Source organism: Salvelinus fontinalis, chromosome 4 (assembly GCF_029448725.1).
Source record: "Salvelinus fontinalis isolate EN_2023a chromosome 4, ASM2944872v1, whole genome shotgun sequence".
NCBI classification, from domain to species: Eukaryota; Metazoa; Chordata; class Actinopteri; order Salmoniformes; family Salmonidae; genus Salvelinus; species Salvelinus fontinalis.
The window spans coordinates 48,850,597-48,868,803 of record NC_074668.1 but is presented as its reverse complement, the minus strand read 5'-3'; the positions used below and the strand labels follow the sequence as shown (position 1 = coordinate 48,868,803).

General features: G+C 41.7%; 1 protein-coding gene across 3 annotated transcripts in view; it reads right to left on the bottom strand.

The window, feature by feature from the left end:
• The window catches only part of msh3 (mutS homolog 3 (E. coli)), a 104,818-nt gene extending 87,690 nt beyond the window's left edge, over nt 1-17,128 (bottom strand). The window contains exons 1-8 of one of the 3 annotated variants that reach the window (XM_055920445.1): nt 16,836-17,128; nt 16,328-16,442; nt 13,118-13,386; nt 12,401-12,646; nt 12,141-12,257; nt 11,753-11,870; nt 11,441-11,580; nt 5,309-5,475 (exon numbers count right to left, since the gene is read on the bottom strand). In XM_055920445.1, coding sequence (XP_055776420.1) covers nt 5,309-5,475; nt 11,441-11,580; nt 11,753-11,870; nt 12,141-12,257; nt 12,401-12,646; nt 13,118-13,386; nt 16,328-16,442; nt 16,836-17,027 — 1,364 coding nt within the window. In that variant the 5' untranslated portion in view covers nt 17,028-17,128. Of the gene's footprint in view, nt 1-5,308; nt 5,476-11,440; nt 11,581-11,752; nt 11,871-12,140; nt 12,258-12,400; nt 12,647-13,117; nt 13,387-16,257; nt 16,443-16,835 lie in introns of those variants that run through there. The other 2 variants (XM_055920443.1, XM_055920446.1) reach the window with 2 other exon arrangements.
• Between the last annotated feature and the right edge of the window lie 1,079 nt (nt 17,129-18,207).

The window sequence follows — 18,207 nt, the reverse complement described above, 5'->3', positions numbered from 1 at the left end:
ATATTCTACACACAACAGGCCAAAGACTGAACACCCACTCGCATCAGTAGCGAAGGGCAGGCGAGTCGACGCGAAGGAGAGAGAGAGGAGGGCGCAGGCAGAAAGAATGTCTTAGTAATCTGTATTTCATAATGTCTTTTTTTGCATGCCTCGCTAATTCACCAAAGTAGCCTAAAGCTCGCCTTTTCCTTTCTGGTTTTACTTAAATTACACAACTTTCCCCAGGCCTTTATAGGCTACCGTTTATAATATAATTATATTTTTTGTGATAACTGCACTGTGATTTTAAACATTATTTTTCAGTAAGGAATTTTGTTAAGGATCCGAACATCATTTAAAAGTTAGTTCAAACCCCTAGTGTAGAGCCCTTTATCTTTCATTTGACATGCTCCTATGAACTTGACATGTTGGTGCTCATGGAAATTACCTTATTGCTTCATTATAATGTGTCAAAATCTTCTATAACAGCATCTATAAGTTTTAAGCAATATAACAAACATAACACTTCAAATAAACTATTATTTGTTTTACTGAAACTTTAATGTCTGTCAACATCATACAGTATCCATTTTTTGCTCGTGCCTGACAAGTATTTATTCCTATGAAATTCTCTCTCTCTCGCTCTCTCTCTCCTGTGAATTCAAGGACTCTGTGGCTTTGTCATCTCTTGCTGTTTCCAAGACAACCAAAGCAAACACGTGGCCGAGAGAGAGAGAGAGAGAGAGAGAGAGAGTTGGAGGATTCTCTTTAACAGCAACACACTCCACAAACACAGACAACCAATTGAACCATTGCAACGAAGAACCATATTTTAGTCTGTAGTATTCAATTGTTGAAAACACAGACAAAGCAACATGCCTCCAGCTGACTTACATTCTAGCTAGAGATGGTTATAAAATACCAGCTATAGACAGGCCCTTCAACACCATCAAACCCCTGGGTAAACCTGATGTACAACGGATCACTATGATCAATTGCCATTACACTCAGCCATTTCAAATAATCAATTTCACACACCAATGGTTCTGATCAACCTGTATGTAGAACATAGACCTTACCGTGAAATGGTTACAAGCCCTTAACCAACAACGCAGTTCAAGAAAGAGAGTTAAGAAATTTGTACTAAATAAACTAAAGTAAAACATTTAATAAAAAGTAACAATAACAAGGCTACAGTTGAAGTCAGAAGTTTACATACACCAAAATATATTTAAACTCAGTTTTTCACAATTCCTGACATGTAATCCAAGTAAAAATTCCCTGTCTTAGGTCAGTTAGGATCACCACTTTATTTTAAGAATGTGAAATGTCAGAATAATAGTAGAGAATTATTTATTTCAGCTTTTATTTCTTTCATCACATTCCCAGTGGGTCAGAAGTTCACATACTCAATTAGTATTTGGTAGCATTGCCATTAAATTGTTTAACTTGGGTCAAACGTTTCGAATAGCTTTCCACAAGCTTCCCACAATTAGTTGGGTGAACTTTGGCCAGACTGACGAGTTTCAGAAGAAAGTCTTTGTTTCTGGCCATTCGAACCCACAAATACTGATGCTCCAGATACTCAACTAGTCTAAGGAAGGCCAGTTGTATTGCTTCTTTAATCAGGACAACAGTTTACAGCTGTGCTAACATAATTGCAAAAGGGTTTTCTAATGATCAGTTAGCCTTTTAAAATGATAAACTTGGATTAGCTAACACAACATGCCATCGGAACAAAAGAAATGATTGCTGATAATGGGCCTCCACACCTATGTAGATATTCCATTTTTTTTTAAATAATAAAAAGCTGGAAATAGTCATTTACAACATTAACAATGGCTACACTATTTCTGATCAATTTGGTGTTATTTTAATGTACAAAAAATGCACTTTTCATTAAAAAACAAGGACATTTCTAAGTGATCCCAAACTTTTGAACGGCAGTGTAATTTTTATTTTTTAAGCCCTGTCAAGTTCGTTTTGCTATTGTTGACTACTCGTTTTGCTATCGCTACCTATTGCTATCGTTGACAGCCATTTTCATGTCTTGCCATAGATTTAAGCCAATTTAAGTCAAAACTGAAACTAGGCCACTCAGGAACATTCAATATCGTCTTGGTAAACAACTCCAGTGTATACTTGACCTTATGTTTCAGGTTATTGTCTTGCTGAAAGGTGAATTTGTCTCCCAGTGTCTGTTGGAAAGCAGACAACCAGGTCTTCCTCTAGGATTTTGCCTGTGCTTAGCTCTATTCCTTTTCTTTCTATCCTAAAAAGCATCCTAGTCCTTAGTAATGACAAGCATACCCAAAACATGATGCAGCCATCATGATGCAGCTCCTTGTTTGAAATCTATATTATTCAATTATTGCACCCACACTGCTCGCGAGCGTCTGCGTTGCCAAGGGCTGAAATAGAAGTCAGTTCTATTTCTGACACAGATTGCGCTGAAAGTCCTGCCTCTCCCATCGCCTCATTGGTTTATAGAAGCAGGTTCCCACATGCCATCTCCTCATTGGTTATACCCACTTGGGGGACTGAAGACGAATGAGGTCAGTGGCGGTAATGCACCTAATTTATGAAAGTTGCCAATCGCAATATAAAGTCAAGAGAAGAAAAAGCATGGAAGGATGAGAGATGACTAGAAACAATTCGGTTGACCGTTTTATGTGTGGATTAATTGGTGGAGTCGAGGACCTTGTGCATTTCAGGTAAATTAACAACTCAATGTTTATATCCCAGGACAAATTAGCTAGCAACAGCAAGCTAGCTAAATAGGAAAGATTAGCTAGCAAGTGCAAGCTAGCTAGCTTAATGTCCATAAATGTTTAATACTTTTCGACCTGTTCCCAAATTAATATAATTGGTTGAGTTTGTTTTGATATTTTAACCTGCGTGTCGTGATCGCGTTTGGTGTGCGGGGACAAAATACAATTATGCACGATGGCGCAGCCGGTTTGGGTTCCGTGTTAACCTCTTAAATATTGCATAACGGTAAACCTAGACACGTGCATCTTATAGCATTCCTGGTTCCTCTCTAGGTTTTGGCCTTTCTAGGGAGTTTTTCCTAGCCACCGTGCTTCTACACCGTGCTTTTACAGCTACATTGCTTGCTGCTTGAGGTTTTATGCTAGGTTTCTGTACAGCACTTTGATATATCAGCTGATGTAAGAAGGGGTATATAAATACATTTGATTTGATTCTGAGTGGTGACGCAACCTTGGTATACCCACTGGGTATGATTATGGGCCTTATAGCGTTCACATGATAATGGAGTCAGATGGAATATCAGAGTAGGATCATAGACCCCTACACTAATTCTCTGTCATCGTTAGACAAAGTGAATTTTCACTATTCTACAATTGTAACATGTTAAGCACAATGTTCTCCTGAACTTATTTAGGCTTGCCATGACAAAGGGGTTGAATACTTATTTTCACCGTAACATTCACATGGGTAGGATTGCAAAATTACCCAAATTCCACCCGGGATTTCTGGAAAACCTCACAAGTCCAACACTGACATCAGTGTGTGCATGTGTATGGTTGCAAAATTCCTTTAACCTGGGAATTGGGGAAAGTGTTCCAGAAATCACGGGTGGAATTTTGCAACCCTACGCATGTGAACGTTACCGTGAAAATGTTAAGGGTCTTACATTTTAGCAGAGTGAAAGACTTGACACATCACCTACATTGGAACCCTCCCAGGATCTCATTAACTGGGCACTTGACAGCCATGTGACAACCACACAGAGACTGTTACTAAGGGGCCTCTCTGGCTAGCCCACCCCAGAGACAAGTAAAGTTAACGTTAGTAGCACCCGGAGATGCTAAAACACATATCATCATACAGAAGATGATATACACACAATATAGGGCTCCTGAGTGGCGTAGCGGCCTAAGGCACTGCATTTCAGTGCTAGAGGCGTCACTACAGACCATGGTTCGATTCCAGGCAACCAGCCATGATTGGGAGACCCATAGGGCGGCGCACAATTGGCCCAGCATCGTCCGGGTTTGGGTTTGGCCGGGGTAGGCGGTCATTGTAAATAAGAATGTGTTCTTAACTGACTTGCCTAGTTAAATAAAGATTAAGTAAACAAATTAAACACACCAGACTAACCATATAAAACAACTTTCACACAATGCACATGAAATTCACACGGTCAGGAGAATGTGAGATCTGCTTTTTGACACATACACCCTCTTCAACAGAAGAGAGGGCAGAGGAGATGAGGTTAAGAGAGAAAGCTGTGAAAGAAAGAAAAGTCAGAAAATGAGAACAAAGAAAATGGAAGAGGAAAAAAAATTGTTATAATGAAAAATGATTGAAAGATGAGGGAGAAAGAATAGAGATGACAGCAGGTGGGAAGTTGGTCAGAAGAGTGTGAATAGAAAGGGAAAGGGATTGGAGAGAAGGAAAGTTAAGAGTGCACTCACTCATAAATGACATCACCCAGAGAACATCAGCAGTGAGGAGTAAATCTTTACACCAGGGCTGCCCAATCTTGTCCCTGGAGTGCTACCCCCCCCCCCCCCACCCCCTCCGTAAATTCACTCCAACCCCAGTTGTAAGTAAACCGATTTGCTTATGAACCAGCTAATTATCAGAATCGGTGTGCTAGATTAGGGTTGGAGCGAAACCCAGGAACAGGGTTGGGCAGCCATGCTTTACGACTAGTGGATATGAGCCTGACATTACCGTCTCCTCAGTGTTCACAGTCACTTAGAGAATGTACAACACAATGTTTGCTTGTTCACATCCCCTCATGAATTTCAAAGGAATTGACTGGTGTAAGAAATGTAGTGGAAACTCATGCTTACCAAAACAATGACTTTAAATTAACTCTGGGGTAAATAAAGGGTAGATCATAGGAGCGCACCGTATCTCTCACTCACTCTCTCTGTCTGACAGACGTTTACTTCCCCCTAGTGTTCAGCACCTAGCACTGCCACCCAGTCAGATATGGCACAACTGCAGAGGTTGTGCCCGAGGCTGGTCTAGCGGGAAACACCACCACCTGTAGTACACATGCATAACCCCAACGTGGGTTTAAATCCCAGCCCCATCACTATTCTGAATCTCCCTCCCTCTCATTGCATGCTATAAAATGAAAATACTTTAATCAATGCAGAGGTCAGAGCAGAATCAGGCTGTGTAATAGGTCAAATGTATTCATGTCTATTTTCCAAACCAGCCACAAACTAGGCTGTTGTTGATGTCCCAGTGTTTTTGGGAGATGCATCACCTTTTCTTTTGTAGAAAACAAAAGCTTTAGTGCTCTTCAGCAGTCTGAGGAGAATGAGACGTCAGGGTTAGAGGTTACCTGGCGGTGACGATGCTCTGCAGCAGTCTGTGGGAGGAGTCTGAGAGGTCAAAGGGCACCAGGATCTCTACAGGGTTGACCTTTAAGACTCGCCCCTCCAGCTCACAACGCGTTGAACCGTCCACAAAACAATCCAACAGCACGTCACCTGTACTGGGCTGCACCGCCTAACACACACACACACACACACACACACACACACACAGAGCAATTTTTGCTAGTCACTATTGGCCCGATTCAAAGATATACATTTCCTATGCACACCTTTCCTACGCACTTCTTAGTAGTTGGTATTCAGACTAACAGTCTCTTAAGCAGGCGCGTAATGCGCTCTGCAAGTGTGGCTCTCTCGCGCACAATGAATACATTTAATTAAACCGCTGAAAATCTTCCCACTTGCTGGCGAACATATTTTCGTGGTGTTTTCATTCAACAGGGTTTTCAGGACACTTATCTTAAGCCATCCCTTTAATTACTGTTTCTCTTTATTTTGAATATTGTCGACAGACTAACTAGAATACATTGAGAGAACGGGTTAAGATACAGTGGGGAGAACAAGTATTTGATACACTGACGATTTTGCAGGTTTTCCTACTTACAAAGCATGTAGAGGTCTGTCATTTTTATCATTGGTACACTTCAACTGTGAGAGACTGAATCTAAAACGAAAATCCAGAAAATCACATTGTATGATTTTTAAGTAATTCATTTGCATTTTATTGCATGACATAAGTATTTGAATCATCAGAAAAGCAGAACTTTATATTTGGTACAGAAACCTTTGTTCGCAATTACAGAGATCATATGTTTCCTGTAGTTCTTGACCAGGTTTGCACACACTGCAGCAGGGATTTTGGCCCACTCCTCCATACCTTCTCCTTCAGGTTTCGGGGCTGTCGTGGGCAATACGGACTTTCAGCTCCCTCCAAAGATGTTATTTTGGGTTCAGGTCTGGAGACTGGCTAGGCCACTCCAGGACATTGAGATGCTTCTTACGGAGCCACTCCTTAGTTGCCCTGGCTGTGTGTTTCGGGTCGTTGCCATGCTGGAAGACCCAGCCACGACCCATCTTCAATGCTCTTACTGAGGGAAGGAGGTTGTTGGCCAAGATCTCGCGATACATGGCCCCATCCTTCCCTCAATACGGTGCTGTCGTCCTGTCCCCTTTGCAGAAAAGCATCCCCAAAGAATGATGTTTCCACCTCCATGCTACACAGTTGGGCTGGTGTTCTTGTGGTTGTACTCATCCTTCTTCTTCCTCCAAACACGGCGAGAGGAGTTTAGACCAAAAAGCTCTATTTTTGTCTCATCAGACCACATGACTTTCTCCCATTCCTCCTCTGGATCATCCAGATGGTCATTGGCAAACTTCAGACGGGCCTGGACATGTGCTGGCTTGAGCAGGGGGACCTTGCGTGAGCTGCAGGATTTTAATCCATGACGGCGTAGTGTGTTACTAATGGTTTTCTTTGAGACTGTGGTCCCAGCTCTCTTCAGGTCATTGAACAGGTCCTGATGTGTAGTTCTGGGCTGATCCCTCACCTTTCTCATGATCATTGATGCCCCACGAGGTGAGATCTTGCACCCCAGACCAAGGGTGATTGGCCGTCATCTTGAACTTCCTCCATTTTCTAATAATTGCGCCAACAGTTGTTACCTTCTCACCAAGCTGCTTGCCTATTGTCCTGTAGCCCATCCCAGTCTTGTGCAGGTCTACAATTTTATCCCTGATGTCCTTACACTGCTCTCTGGTCTTGGCCATTGTGGAGAGGTTGGAGTCTGTTTGATTGAGTGTGTGGACAGGTGTCTTTTATACAGGTAACGAGTTCAAACAGGTGCAGTTAATACAGGTAATGAGTGGAGAACAGGAGGGCTTCTTAAAGAAAAACTAACAGGTCTGTGAGAGCCGGAATTCTTACTGGTTGGTAGGTGATCAAATACTTATGTCATGCAATAAAATGCAAATTAATTACTTCAAAATCATACAATGTGATTTTCTGGATTTTTGTCTCTCACAGTTGAAGTGTACCTATGATAAAATTACAGACCTCTACATGCTTTGTAAGTAGGAAAACCTGCAAAATCGTCAGTGTATCAAATACTTGTTCTCCCCACTGTATATTTGTCTCCATTTCAGCACCAATTGGTAGATTAAATTATCTACAAGATCAGAATATTTTTTTAGGGTTAGGAAAGTATTTATGGATAATGAAAAATGGTTTTCAAAGCCTTTACATTAGAAATATATTGATGAATAAAAAAATAGTGGTTCAATTCATCAAATATTGGAAGGTGAGAAAAGTGCACAATAGGGGTTGAATAATAGTCCTATAAATCTACCCTAATCATGGAACTGCAATGACAATGGTCCAATCATTGTCAACCGTGCACCAGGCTCCAGGTTTAAACTGCTAAGTGTGGTCCGAGTTAAATAATAATTCAAATAGGCTGCAGGTACCAAATTATTGCACTACTTTAGCCTAATATTATCCACTATTGTTAGTGACCCTCAGGAACAACTACACAGACAGAGGGAAAAAAGGTAAACGGAATGGAATAGAAAAATAGAGCCTTTACGCAGAAATAAAAAGGTGGTTAGATTAATTCTGAAAGCTTCAATATTAGTTTGATAGTTCATCAATGGTAAAATTGGAAGTAATATACAATATCATTATAATATGGAGAATAGTATGATAAAATATACCCTAATTGCCCGCACTGATCATGAAACTGTGCAATGACAAGTGCCAACTCTTGCGGCGTGAGTCAAGTTCAAAGTAATGGTTTGAGCTCCAAAATGATTTAATAAGCTTACTGTACATGTCGCAATTTATTTTTGACTATAATTTGTAATTGGCCTTCATAAAATAGTATCCACTATTACTTGACCCTCAATAACAAGGACAGCGTACTGAAGAAACAAATAAAAGGTCAAACAAAGGAATTCTATAAATGTAAGGAAAGGAAACAAACACTAAATGATTAAATATTTATTACTTATGGTCGCTACCGATAGTGGCTAATAATATTTAACTTTTAGCCTACAAATTGAAGAAAACTAGGGCAGGGAATTAACAGAGACCGCACGACACGTATTGCGATTCAAAACTGTGATTTGAGGTTCCAAACATATGTCTGAGCAGAGTGACAAGAGTGAGCCATGAGAAAACAAGTTTTGACCAGTCATGGAAATAAGTGCTGTAAACAAATTGGCTCCCTATTTTTCATCCCTGCAAGTAAGTTATAAGGCCATACAATTAAAATTCTGCATAATGGAACAGCATTTCATACTTCACTGCAGGAAAGGGGCATACCCATCATGTCAAATAAAATTTTATTTGTCACATGCGCCAAATACAATAGGTGTAGACATTAAAGGAAAAATGTTTACTTATAAGCCCTTAACCAACAATGCAGTTAGTTAAGAAAAATACCTAAAAAATAATAATAATAAATAATTAAAACCTCTACAGGATCGGTGTGTCCCCCACGGGACGGTTGAGCTAACGTAGGCTAATGCGATTAGCATGAGGTTGTAAGTAACAAAAACAAATCCCAGGACATTGGCAGAAAGCAAATAATTCTTGTTAATCTAACTGCACTGTCCAATTTATAGTAGCTATTACAGTGAAAGAATACCATGCTATTGTTTGAGGAGAGTGCCCAGTTATGAACTTGAAAAGTTATTAATTAACCAATTAGGCACATTTGGGCAGTCCTGATACAAAATTTCTAACAGAAATAAAATGGTTCATTGGTTCTAGTCTACAAATCTGCGCATACACTGCTGCCATCTAGTGGCCAAAATCGAAATTGCACCTGGGCAGGAATAATAGATTATGGCCTTTCTCTTGCATTTCAAAGATGTGTTTTTTTTTTTTTTACCGTTTTTCTTCTTTGTATTATCTTTTACCAGATCTAAATGTGTTATATTCTCCAACATTCATTTCACATTTCCACAAACTTCAAAGTGTTTCCTTTCAAATGGTATCAATATAAATATCCTTGCTTCAGGTCCTAAGCAGTTAGATTTGGGTATGTCATTTTAGGCGAAAATTTAAAAAAGGGGCGGACAATAGTCAGGCTACATACAGAGGGTACCGGTACAGAGTCAATGTGCGGGGGCACCGGTTATTCGAGGTAATATATACATATGGGTAGAATTATTAAAGTGACTTATGCATAGATTCCAGAGTAGCAGAAGCGTAAGGGGGGGGGGGGGGGGGGCAATGCAAGTAGTCTGGGTAGCCACTTGATTAGATGTTCAGTCTATGACTTGGTTGACTGGAGTCTTTGACAATTTTTACGGCCCAACTCTGACACCGCCTGGTATAGAGGTCCTGGAAAGCAGGAAGCTTGGCCCCAGTGGCGTACTGGGCCGTACGCACTACCATCCGTAGTGCCTTGCGGTCGGAGGCCGAGCACTTGCCATACCAGGCAGTGATGCAACCAGTCAGGATGCTCTCGATGGTGCAGCTGTAGAACCTTTTGAGGATCTGAGGACACATGCCAAATATTTTCAGTCTCCTGAGGGAGAAAATAATTTGTCGTGCCCTCTTCACGACTGTCATGGTGTGCTTGGACCATGTTAATTTGTTGGTGATGTGGACACCAAGGAACTTGAAACTCTCAACCTGCTCCACTGCAGCCCCATAGATGAGAATGGGGGCATACTCGGTCCTCCTTCTCCTGTAGTCCAAAAGGCTAAAGGCTAATTGATCATTAGAAAACCCTTTTGCAATTATGTTAGCACAGCTGAAAACGGTTGTCCTGATTAAAGAAGCAATAAAACTGCCCATCTTTAGACTAGTTGAGCATCAGCATTTGTGGGTTTGATTACAGGCTCAAAATGGCCAGAAACATAGAACTTTATTTGGAAACTCGTCAGTCTATTCTTGTTCTGAGAAATGAAGGCTATTCCATGCGAGAAATGGCCAAGAAACTTTAGATCTCGTTCAACGCTGTCACAGAACAGCGCAAACTGGCACTAACCAGAACAGAAAGAGTGGGAGGCCCCGGTCCACTTGCGCAGTAGTGCACAAGTATATTAGAGTGTCTAGTTTGAGAAACAGACGCCTCAAAAGTCCTCAACTGGCAGCTTCATTAAATACATTAAAAAAAAGGACATTTCTAAGTGACACCAAACTTTTGAACGGTGGTGTACATAGATCGCCACCCCTTGTTTTATCATAGGCTGCTGTTCTATCCTGCCGATGCAGTGTGTAACCTGCCAGCTGTATGTTAATCATGTCGTCGTTCAGCCACGACTCAGTGAAACATAAGATATAACAGTTATTTATGTCCATTTGGTGGGATATACGTGCTTTTAGCTTGTCCAATATATTTTCCAGCGATTGTACGTTGGCCAGTTGTAAGGATGGCAAGGGCAGATTAGCCACTTTTCGGCGGATCCTCACAAGGCACTCCAATCTCTTTCCCTGTTATCTTTTCTGTTTCTTTCTCCTGTAAATGACAGGATGAGGGCCTGTTCGAGTGTCTGGAGTAAATCCCTCTCATCCGACTCATTAAAGAGAAATACTTCGTCCAGTTCAAGGTGAGTAATCGCTGTTCTGACTTCCGGAAGCTATTTTCGGTCATAAGAGACGGTAGCAGCAACATTATGTACAAAATAAAAGTTCAAGAAAATGCAACAAAAAAATAAAATAGCACGGTTGGTTAAGAGCCCATGAAACGGCAGCCATCCTCTCCGGCGCCATCTTCGAGCATAAAGAATACATGTTGATATGCTTTTCCATTTCCTACGATGACTGGTTTCACATTAATATCCAGTGATAAGGTAAAATAGATCTAAAACAATTGTTATTTGGCCTACACACACACACACACAATCCCCTTATCCAAACTGATTACTCATTTACCTAGCTCTTATCAATTTATAAATTACAGTGCATGGAGTATGCTGTTATTTCTATCGCAAAAAAATTAAGTAAATGCTTTTTCCACTTGGAACCGGCAGGTTTGCTCGACTTTATTCATGGTTTCCGTGTGCGTAAAGAATACGATTAGAGAAAAGTGTGTAAAATGGGGAATGAAGTTCCATTTACGTGCACATAACTCGGGTCTGATTACCCCACATTGAGCCCGTGTGCGTACAATTGAGTGTGTACTCACCACCAGCCCAATGATTAGTTGTTTTCTGTGTTTATCCCAGGTCTCACTGAGACAGAGCAGGTAGCTCTCTGGAGGATCTGTCACCACACCATCACACTCCCCCTCCTCCATATCAACCAGACTATGCACTGGGTTGACGTCTGATACCCAGGGTCAAGGGTTAATAAGCACACTATAGTGGGCTGAAGTCATCACACACAGGAGGACACTACTGCAGCTGTGAGCAGTTGACTACTCTTATGCCCGGTCCATACATCACCTGTTTGGATATGGTGAATAACACAACGCACACACCAGCATATGTAAGGATACCCTCCCCCACCAGTGTAGACTTTGTGTAGAGAGCGCTGAGTTGGCGGGTGAACAAAGTGTTCTTATTGACTCCGGAGGCCTTAATGGCAGACGTCTCTGTCTGCTTCACCACGCCCACCTGAGGTGAGAGAACCAATCACAGTCATTGAAACGTAAACCAGACACACTAACATCTGTCATGACTGACAAATAATTATTGTTCTTCCTAAATTAATGTCCGAGATTAATATAATTTGACTGTTAATCTGTGGCAGACAATACCATCACACATAAACAAAGGCTATGGTGACATTAACAGTTGTATGCATAAAACATTTCTTGACTTCGATAATGAGTTGCAACAGTAATGGGCCTGACTGGAGAATCTTGAATCTGCCCTGTTCCACACCTTGTAGCCCTGGGAGACAAGGCGTCGTACGTGAACGAACAAGCGGTGTGTGGGAATGCTACACGTCATGAAGTTATGGTCCAGGTGACAGAAGATGTTCAGCTGCTTCGCTGCTTTCTACACACACAAACCAGTGACAGATATTTAGCTCCCTTGCTGCTATCTACATACACACATTGATTAACACACTTCAGGAAGTTATAGTCCACGTGACAGAAGATGTTCAGCTTCTTCAACCGCTCTACACACACGCCTCTCACCTCTGCGTCCTCTCCAAAGAACCTGTACTTGTATCCACACTCCACAGCCAATAGAGCGTCTTTATGTTTCTCTTTAATCTGCAGGTACTGCTGCTCCAGAGGAGTGTACCCACTCTTAGAGATCCTACAGGGGGCACTGGTCACAGAGACTTCACCCCCTACTCCTGGAGGAGTCTTCATTACACCCCCCCTTCTTCTTCTTCTTCCTCCTTCTCCTGGCTTGGCAAACTGAATGAGGCTGAGGGCCTGGGAAGGATCACAACAATAACGTTTCCATTTAAAGCTGCAATATGTAACTTTTTGGGTGACATGACCAAATTCACATAGAAATGTGTGTTATAGATGTGTCATTCTCATTGAAAGCAAGTAAGAAGAGTTAGATCTGTTATATGTGTACTATTGCTATGCTTCCTGTTCTTAAGTTGAATTTTTGCATCTTTTACTTTCGGTTTTGTACAGCAGCTTCAAACAGCTGAAAATACAATATTTTTGGTTATGGAGAACATATTTCACAGCAGTGTAGATGGTACAATGATTCTTTACATTATACTTGCTTCTTTTGTCACAAACTGACATTAAGCAAACTATTAGAATTTTAGCAGCTAGTTAATGCCGGAGCGATTTCTACATAGTGCAACTTTAACATTCAGTTTCAAACTCACAGATTAAAATTAATTAGGAGAAAATAAAAGGAGAAAGGTGATGATGATCCCCTACCTGTTTTTTGGTTGACGGCTCTGGACTCCGCCACTCCTCTTCTTCGCTTTTCTGTCTCTCTTTATCACCAGTCATTTCTCTGTGGGCCACAGCCTCCCTACCTCCTACATCCCCAGGCCCCTTACCTTCATGAGCACACCCATCACCTACGTCACCAGGCCTACCACCTGCATCCCCAGGCCTGCCACCCGCAGGGCAGACAAAGCCCTTCAGTCTCTCCAGGGTGGAAGAGGAGAGGCTGCCTGCCCCTCGAGAGGGGGCCCTGATTTCTGATGGAAGAAAGGGATAAGAGTTTAAATGAAAATTGGTAGTGGCTGTGTAAACAAACAAAGTGTAAATTGCAGGCAAATTGAATTATTTCTAAGTAAGTACATATTTATACACTCTCCTTCAAGGTAAATCATTTTCTTATTTGTGTTAACATTTTCAGGGGGGTGCCTACTATAATTCTGAGTGTGGACTGGACAAGCCTCCACTCTCTAATTTGAAGCTTCCAAAATAGTTAACAGCTCTTTTACATGTCAGAATGTTGAATAAACTTCATTTGAAGTTAGTCTGCCTAGTGTCCACTTCATCCTTATATTGTTGGAAATTTGAAATAAAATATCCACAGGAAAGTATTATTAATCGCACTTCAAAATGTGTGTTTCTGTGCGTGGCTCTAACAGCTTGTTAGTTAATCATGTGCACACGCAAGTACATGCACGGATACACGTGCACAACATAAGTACATGCACACGATGCACGCATACCTACCAAGCTCTTGTAGGTGTTTATATGGTTTTGCCCATGTGCCAGGAGATTAAAATCTCAACGGCAGTACCAGTGTTTTGAAAAGTCGGTTTAATAATACTTTCCTGTGGATATTTTGTATAAAATGTTCAGAGGCATAAGGACCAACCGCCCAGACAAACGGTAGAGTAAGCTCAAATAACATTTTATTCATCATTCTGGCTTATTGCAGTTGTCAAGAGGAAACAACTACCTGTTGTTGTTGTCTTAGCTGATTAGCTGTTGTTGTCTTACCCGTTGTTGTCTTAGCTAGCTCTCCCAATCAATACCTGTGATTGCTTTATGCCTCGCTTTATGGCTCTCTCAAATGTCAATATGCCTTGTATACTGTTGTTTAGGATAGTTATCATTGTTTTAGTTTATTGCGGAGCCCCTAGTGCCACTCAACATGCCTCAGATACCTCTTTTGTCCCACCTCCCACACATGCGGTGACCTCACCCAGCATAACTAGTGCGTCCAGAGATGCAACCTCTCTTATCTTCACTCAATGCCTAGGTTTACCTCCACTGTACCCACACCCTACCATACCCGTCTGTACATTATGCCCTGAATCAATCCTACCACGCCCAGAAATCTGCTCCTTTTATTCTTTGTCCCCAATGCACTAGACGACCAGTTTTGATAGCCTTTAGCCGTACCCTCATCCTACTCCTCCTCTGTTCCTCGGGTTAACCCAGGCCCTGCGTGTCCCCAGGCGCTCTCATTTGTTGACTTCTGTAACAGTAAAAGCCTTGGTTTCATGCATGTTAACATCAGAAGCCTCCTCCCTAAGTTTGTTTTACTCACTGCTTTAGCACACTCCGCCAACCCTGATGTCCTTGCTGTGTCTGAATCCTGGCTTAGGAAGGCCACCAAAAATTCTGAGATTTTCATCCCCAACATTTTCCATCAAGATAGAACTGCCAGAGGGGGAGGAGTTGCAATCTACTGCAGAGATAGCCTGCAAAGTTCTGTCATACTTTCCAGGTCTATCTATGCCCAAACAGTTCGAGCATCTAATTTCAAAAATGAATCTCTCCAGAAATAAGTCTCTCACTGTTGCCACCAGTTATAGACCCCCCTCAGCTCCCAGCAATGCCCTGGACACCATATGTGAATTGATTGCCCCCTATCTATCTTCAGAGTTCGTTCTGTTAGGTGACCTAAACTGGGATATGCTTAACACCCCAGCAGTCCTACAATCTAAGCTAGATGCCCTCAATCTCACACAAATTATCAAGGAACCCACCAGGTACAACCCTAAATCCGTAAACATGGGCACCCTCATAGATATTATCCTGACCAACTTGTCCCCCAAATACACCTCTCCTGTTTTCAAATCAGGATCTCAGCAAACTGCCTCATTGCCTGCATCCGCTATGGGTCTGCGGTCAAACGACCACCACTCATCACTGTCAAACTCTCCCTAAAACACTTCTGTGAGCAGGTCTTTCTAATCGACCTGGCCCAGGTATCCCGTCAGTAGAGGATGCCTGGTCATTCTTTAAAAGTAATTTCCTCACCACCTTAAATAAGCATGCCCCTTTCAAGAAATGTAGAACTAAGTACACATATATCCCTTGGTTCACTCCAGACCTGACTGCCCTCGACCAGCACAAAAACATCCTGTGGCAGACTGCACTAGCATCGAATAGTCCCCTCGATATGCAACTTTTCAGGGAAGTCAGGAACCAATACACGCAGTCGGTCAGGAAAGCAAAGACTAGCTTTTTCAAACAGAAATTTGCATCCTGTAGCTCTAACTCCAAAAAGTTTTGGGACACTGTAAAGTCCATGGTGAATAAGAGCACCTCCTCCCAGCTGCCCACTGCACTTTAGAAAGAAAGGGTCCAGATTGTCTAGCCCAGTTGTTTTGTCCAGGTCCAGGTTTTGCAGCTCTTTCAGAACATCTGCTATCTGGTTTTGGGTGAAGGAGAAGCTGGGGAGGCTTGGGCAAGAAGCTGTGGGGGGTGCAGAGCTAAATATAATTTTTTTCCTATTGTGTTATTGACTGTACGTTTGTTTATTTCATGTGTAACGCTGTGTGGTTGTTTTTGTCACAGTGCTTTGCTTTATCTTGGCCAGGTCGCAGTTGTAAATGAGAACTTGTTCTCAACTGGCCTACCTGGTTAAATAAAGGTTAAATAGAATTTTAAAAAGTAAAAACATTCCAAGTAATTATATTGCTTTGTTTCAGACTGAGACCTTGCTATCAAGTCTGATGTATTATGGTGCTTTCAAGACAACTCTGAAAATCGGAACCTCTGATAAACATATGCAAAGAAACAAAACGCGTGAAGCTTCCTATTGGTTGATTTTGATACTTCCCAAGTGGGAAACTCAGTGCTTATCTTTCTCAACGAATTACCAAGTCAGAAATGTCAGCGTTTCCGGGTTCCGAGTTGTCTTGAACACGGCATTTGGCAATGGGTGCTCACCATCGACACGCCAGGGTATGACCTCACAGCTCATGTCCTCCTTTTCCTGTCCATTATGGGCCAATTTGGCTCGTTCCCATAATGACCCATCATTATTATTCGGAGAATGCTTATGCTGCACAATACAGAGAACACAGTAGAGGGAAATAGAAAACAACTTAATTCATAGTGTGCAACACAATACTGTAATGAAACAGCAGGGAGCAGGTCTCGAACCCTCGACCTCCTAGCCCGAGGTCCGGCGCGCTATCGACTGTGCCGCAAAAGCATGCTCGAGCGGCAGAGTCGATTTCCGCGCTTATAAACACAGGGTCGTTACACTACTATTGATATAGATGTGTGTGAGAGCGACAAAGGAAGTAACGTTAGCTAACAACAATAGTTACATGCAAAGTATAAAGCCATTGCTTTCTCACAACTCTGTCATGCACTTTGATTGAGCTATGTCTGAGTTAAATGCTTTATTTGTATACAGTTACACAATAACATTCGCAGTCTGTGTCCTTACCTTTCCTCTAGGTCCTGGTTTCAGCCTAGCGCATAGCTCAACAGAGTTACGGATAATACCGGATTGAACGTTTCTGTCAGGGGCACTGCTGCTCAACCCGCCGAAGTAGCTACTTATGGATGCCTGGGTAGTGCAGGACTTCTTGATTGATTTAGGCATTTTCACAGATAATTTGCGAATATAAAATCTCATGCACAACGAAAAATTATTTGCATGCTTTGTTTCATCTGCGATATTTGCGAATATGCGGGGCTCTTCCTCGCTTCTTCTTCTATAAATTTGTATTGGCGGATGGAAACCAACTGAAATGTGTATACAGCGCTACCTATCGCCCACTGTTAAGGAGTGCGAATTCTCACTTTGTGAGACTAAAAAGGGAAGAAAAATTGCCCCAGGAGGCTGCTGGGTGCACCCGATAAGTCACCAATCACCCCATTAAAAGGTGGAAACATCTTACCAATCACACAATTCATATGGTGAATGTGGTATCCCACGCGCCACGTGTGTGGTACGCGTTACCCCTGAAAAGTGATTCAAACCACACATCGTACTGTGTAATACGCGACCCTTTTAACGGTGATTTTAACTGAGACTAAGTGCACATTTTCACTATAGAAGCCACACCCAAAGTTTTCCCGGGAGTTTTTAGAGACAAATTCCTTGGTTTCGCGTGAAATTGCCTTTGAGCTGTATTTACCAATATTTACCATACAGGTAAGGAAAGTTCTTCTACAACTAAATTATGTCATTGGCAAGTGGTTCTTATAAACGCAGGATTTACTTATAACTGTTTAGACATTGATTTTCATAATTGCATAGTATCTGAGCTGGCTAGTATCACCTAAAGCATGTTAGTTACAGTAGCTAGCTATAAAAAGATTAACTAGCTATCCTCATCACGTTGTAGCTAAATATAATTTATTTGTTCCCATTCTAGTCTGTTCCCACTCAATGATGACATCTCCCATCACTCAAGGTATGTTAAACAATTCCCTTCAATGTTTGTCTCAAAAGAATAAGTAAAACACTACAACAGTTGAAATATTTAGTCAGATTAGCTAGCTACTTGTCATTTGTTTTTTATAGATGAAATCAGCCGTTTCTAGATCCATTTTTGGACTTTTAAATTAATGATATGTACCCATTGAGTCTTGAATAAATAACTTACCTTGTGACCTTATTTCAACTGTCATACCCCACCAGAACCCCAAATAAAAGCTTGTTTTACTCGTGTTTGTTAACAAAGTAAATGTAAACAAACACTGTATAGCCTCAAGCTGTAGCATTGATGGTCAGTCCTTGCATCCATAGCCCTTGCTATGAATTTGAGTGGTAACATTTCTCCAGCCCCGTCCCATAGCTTTTTAACCAA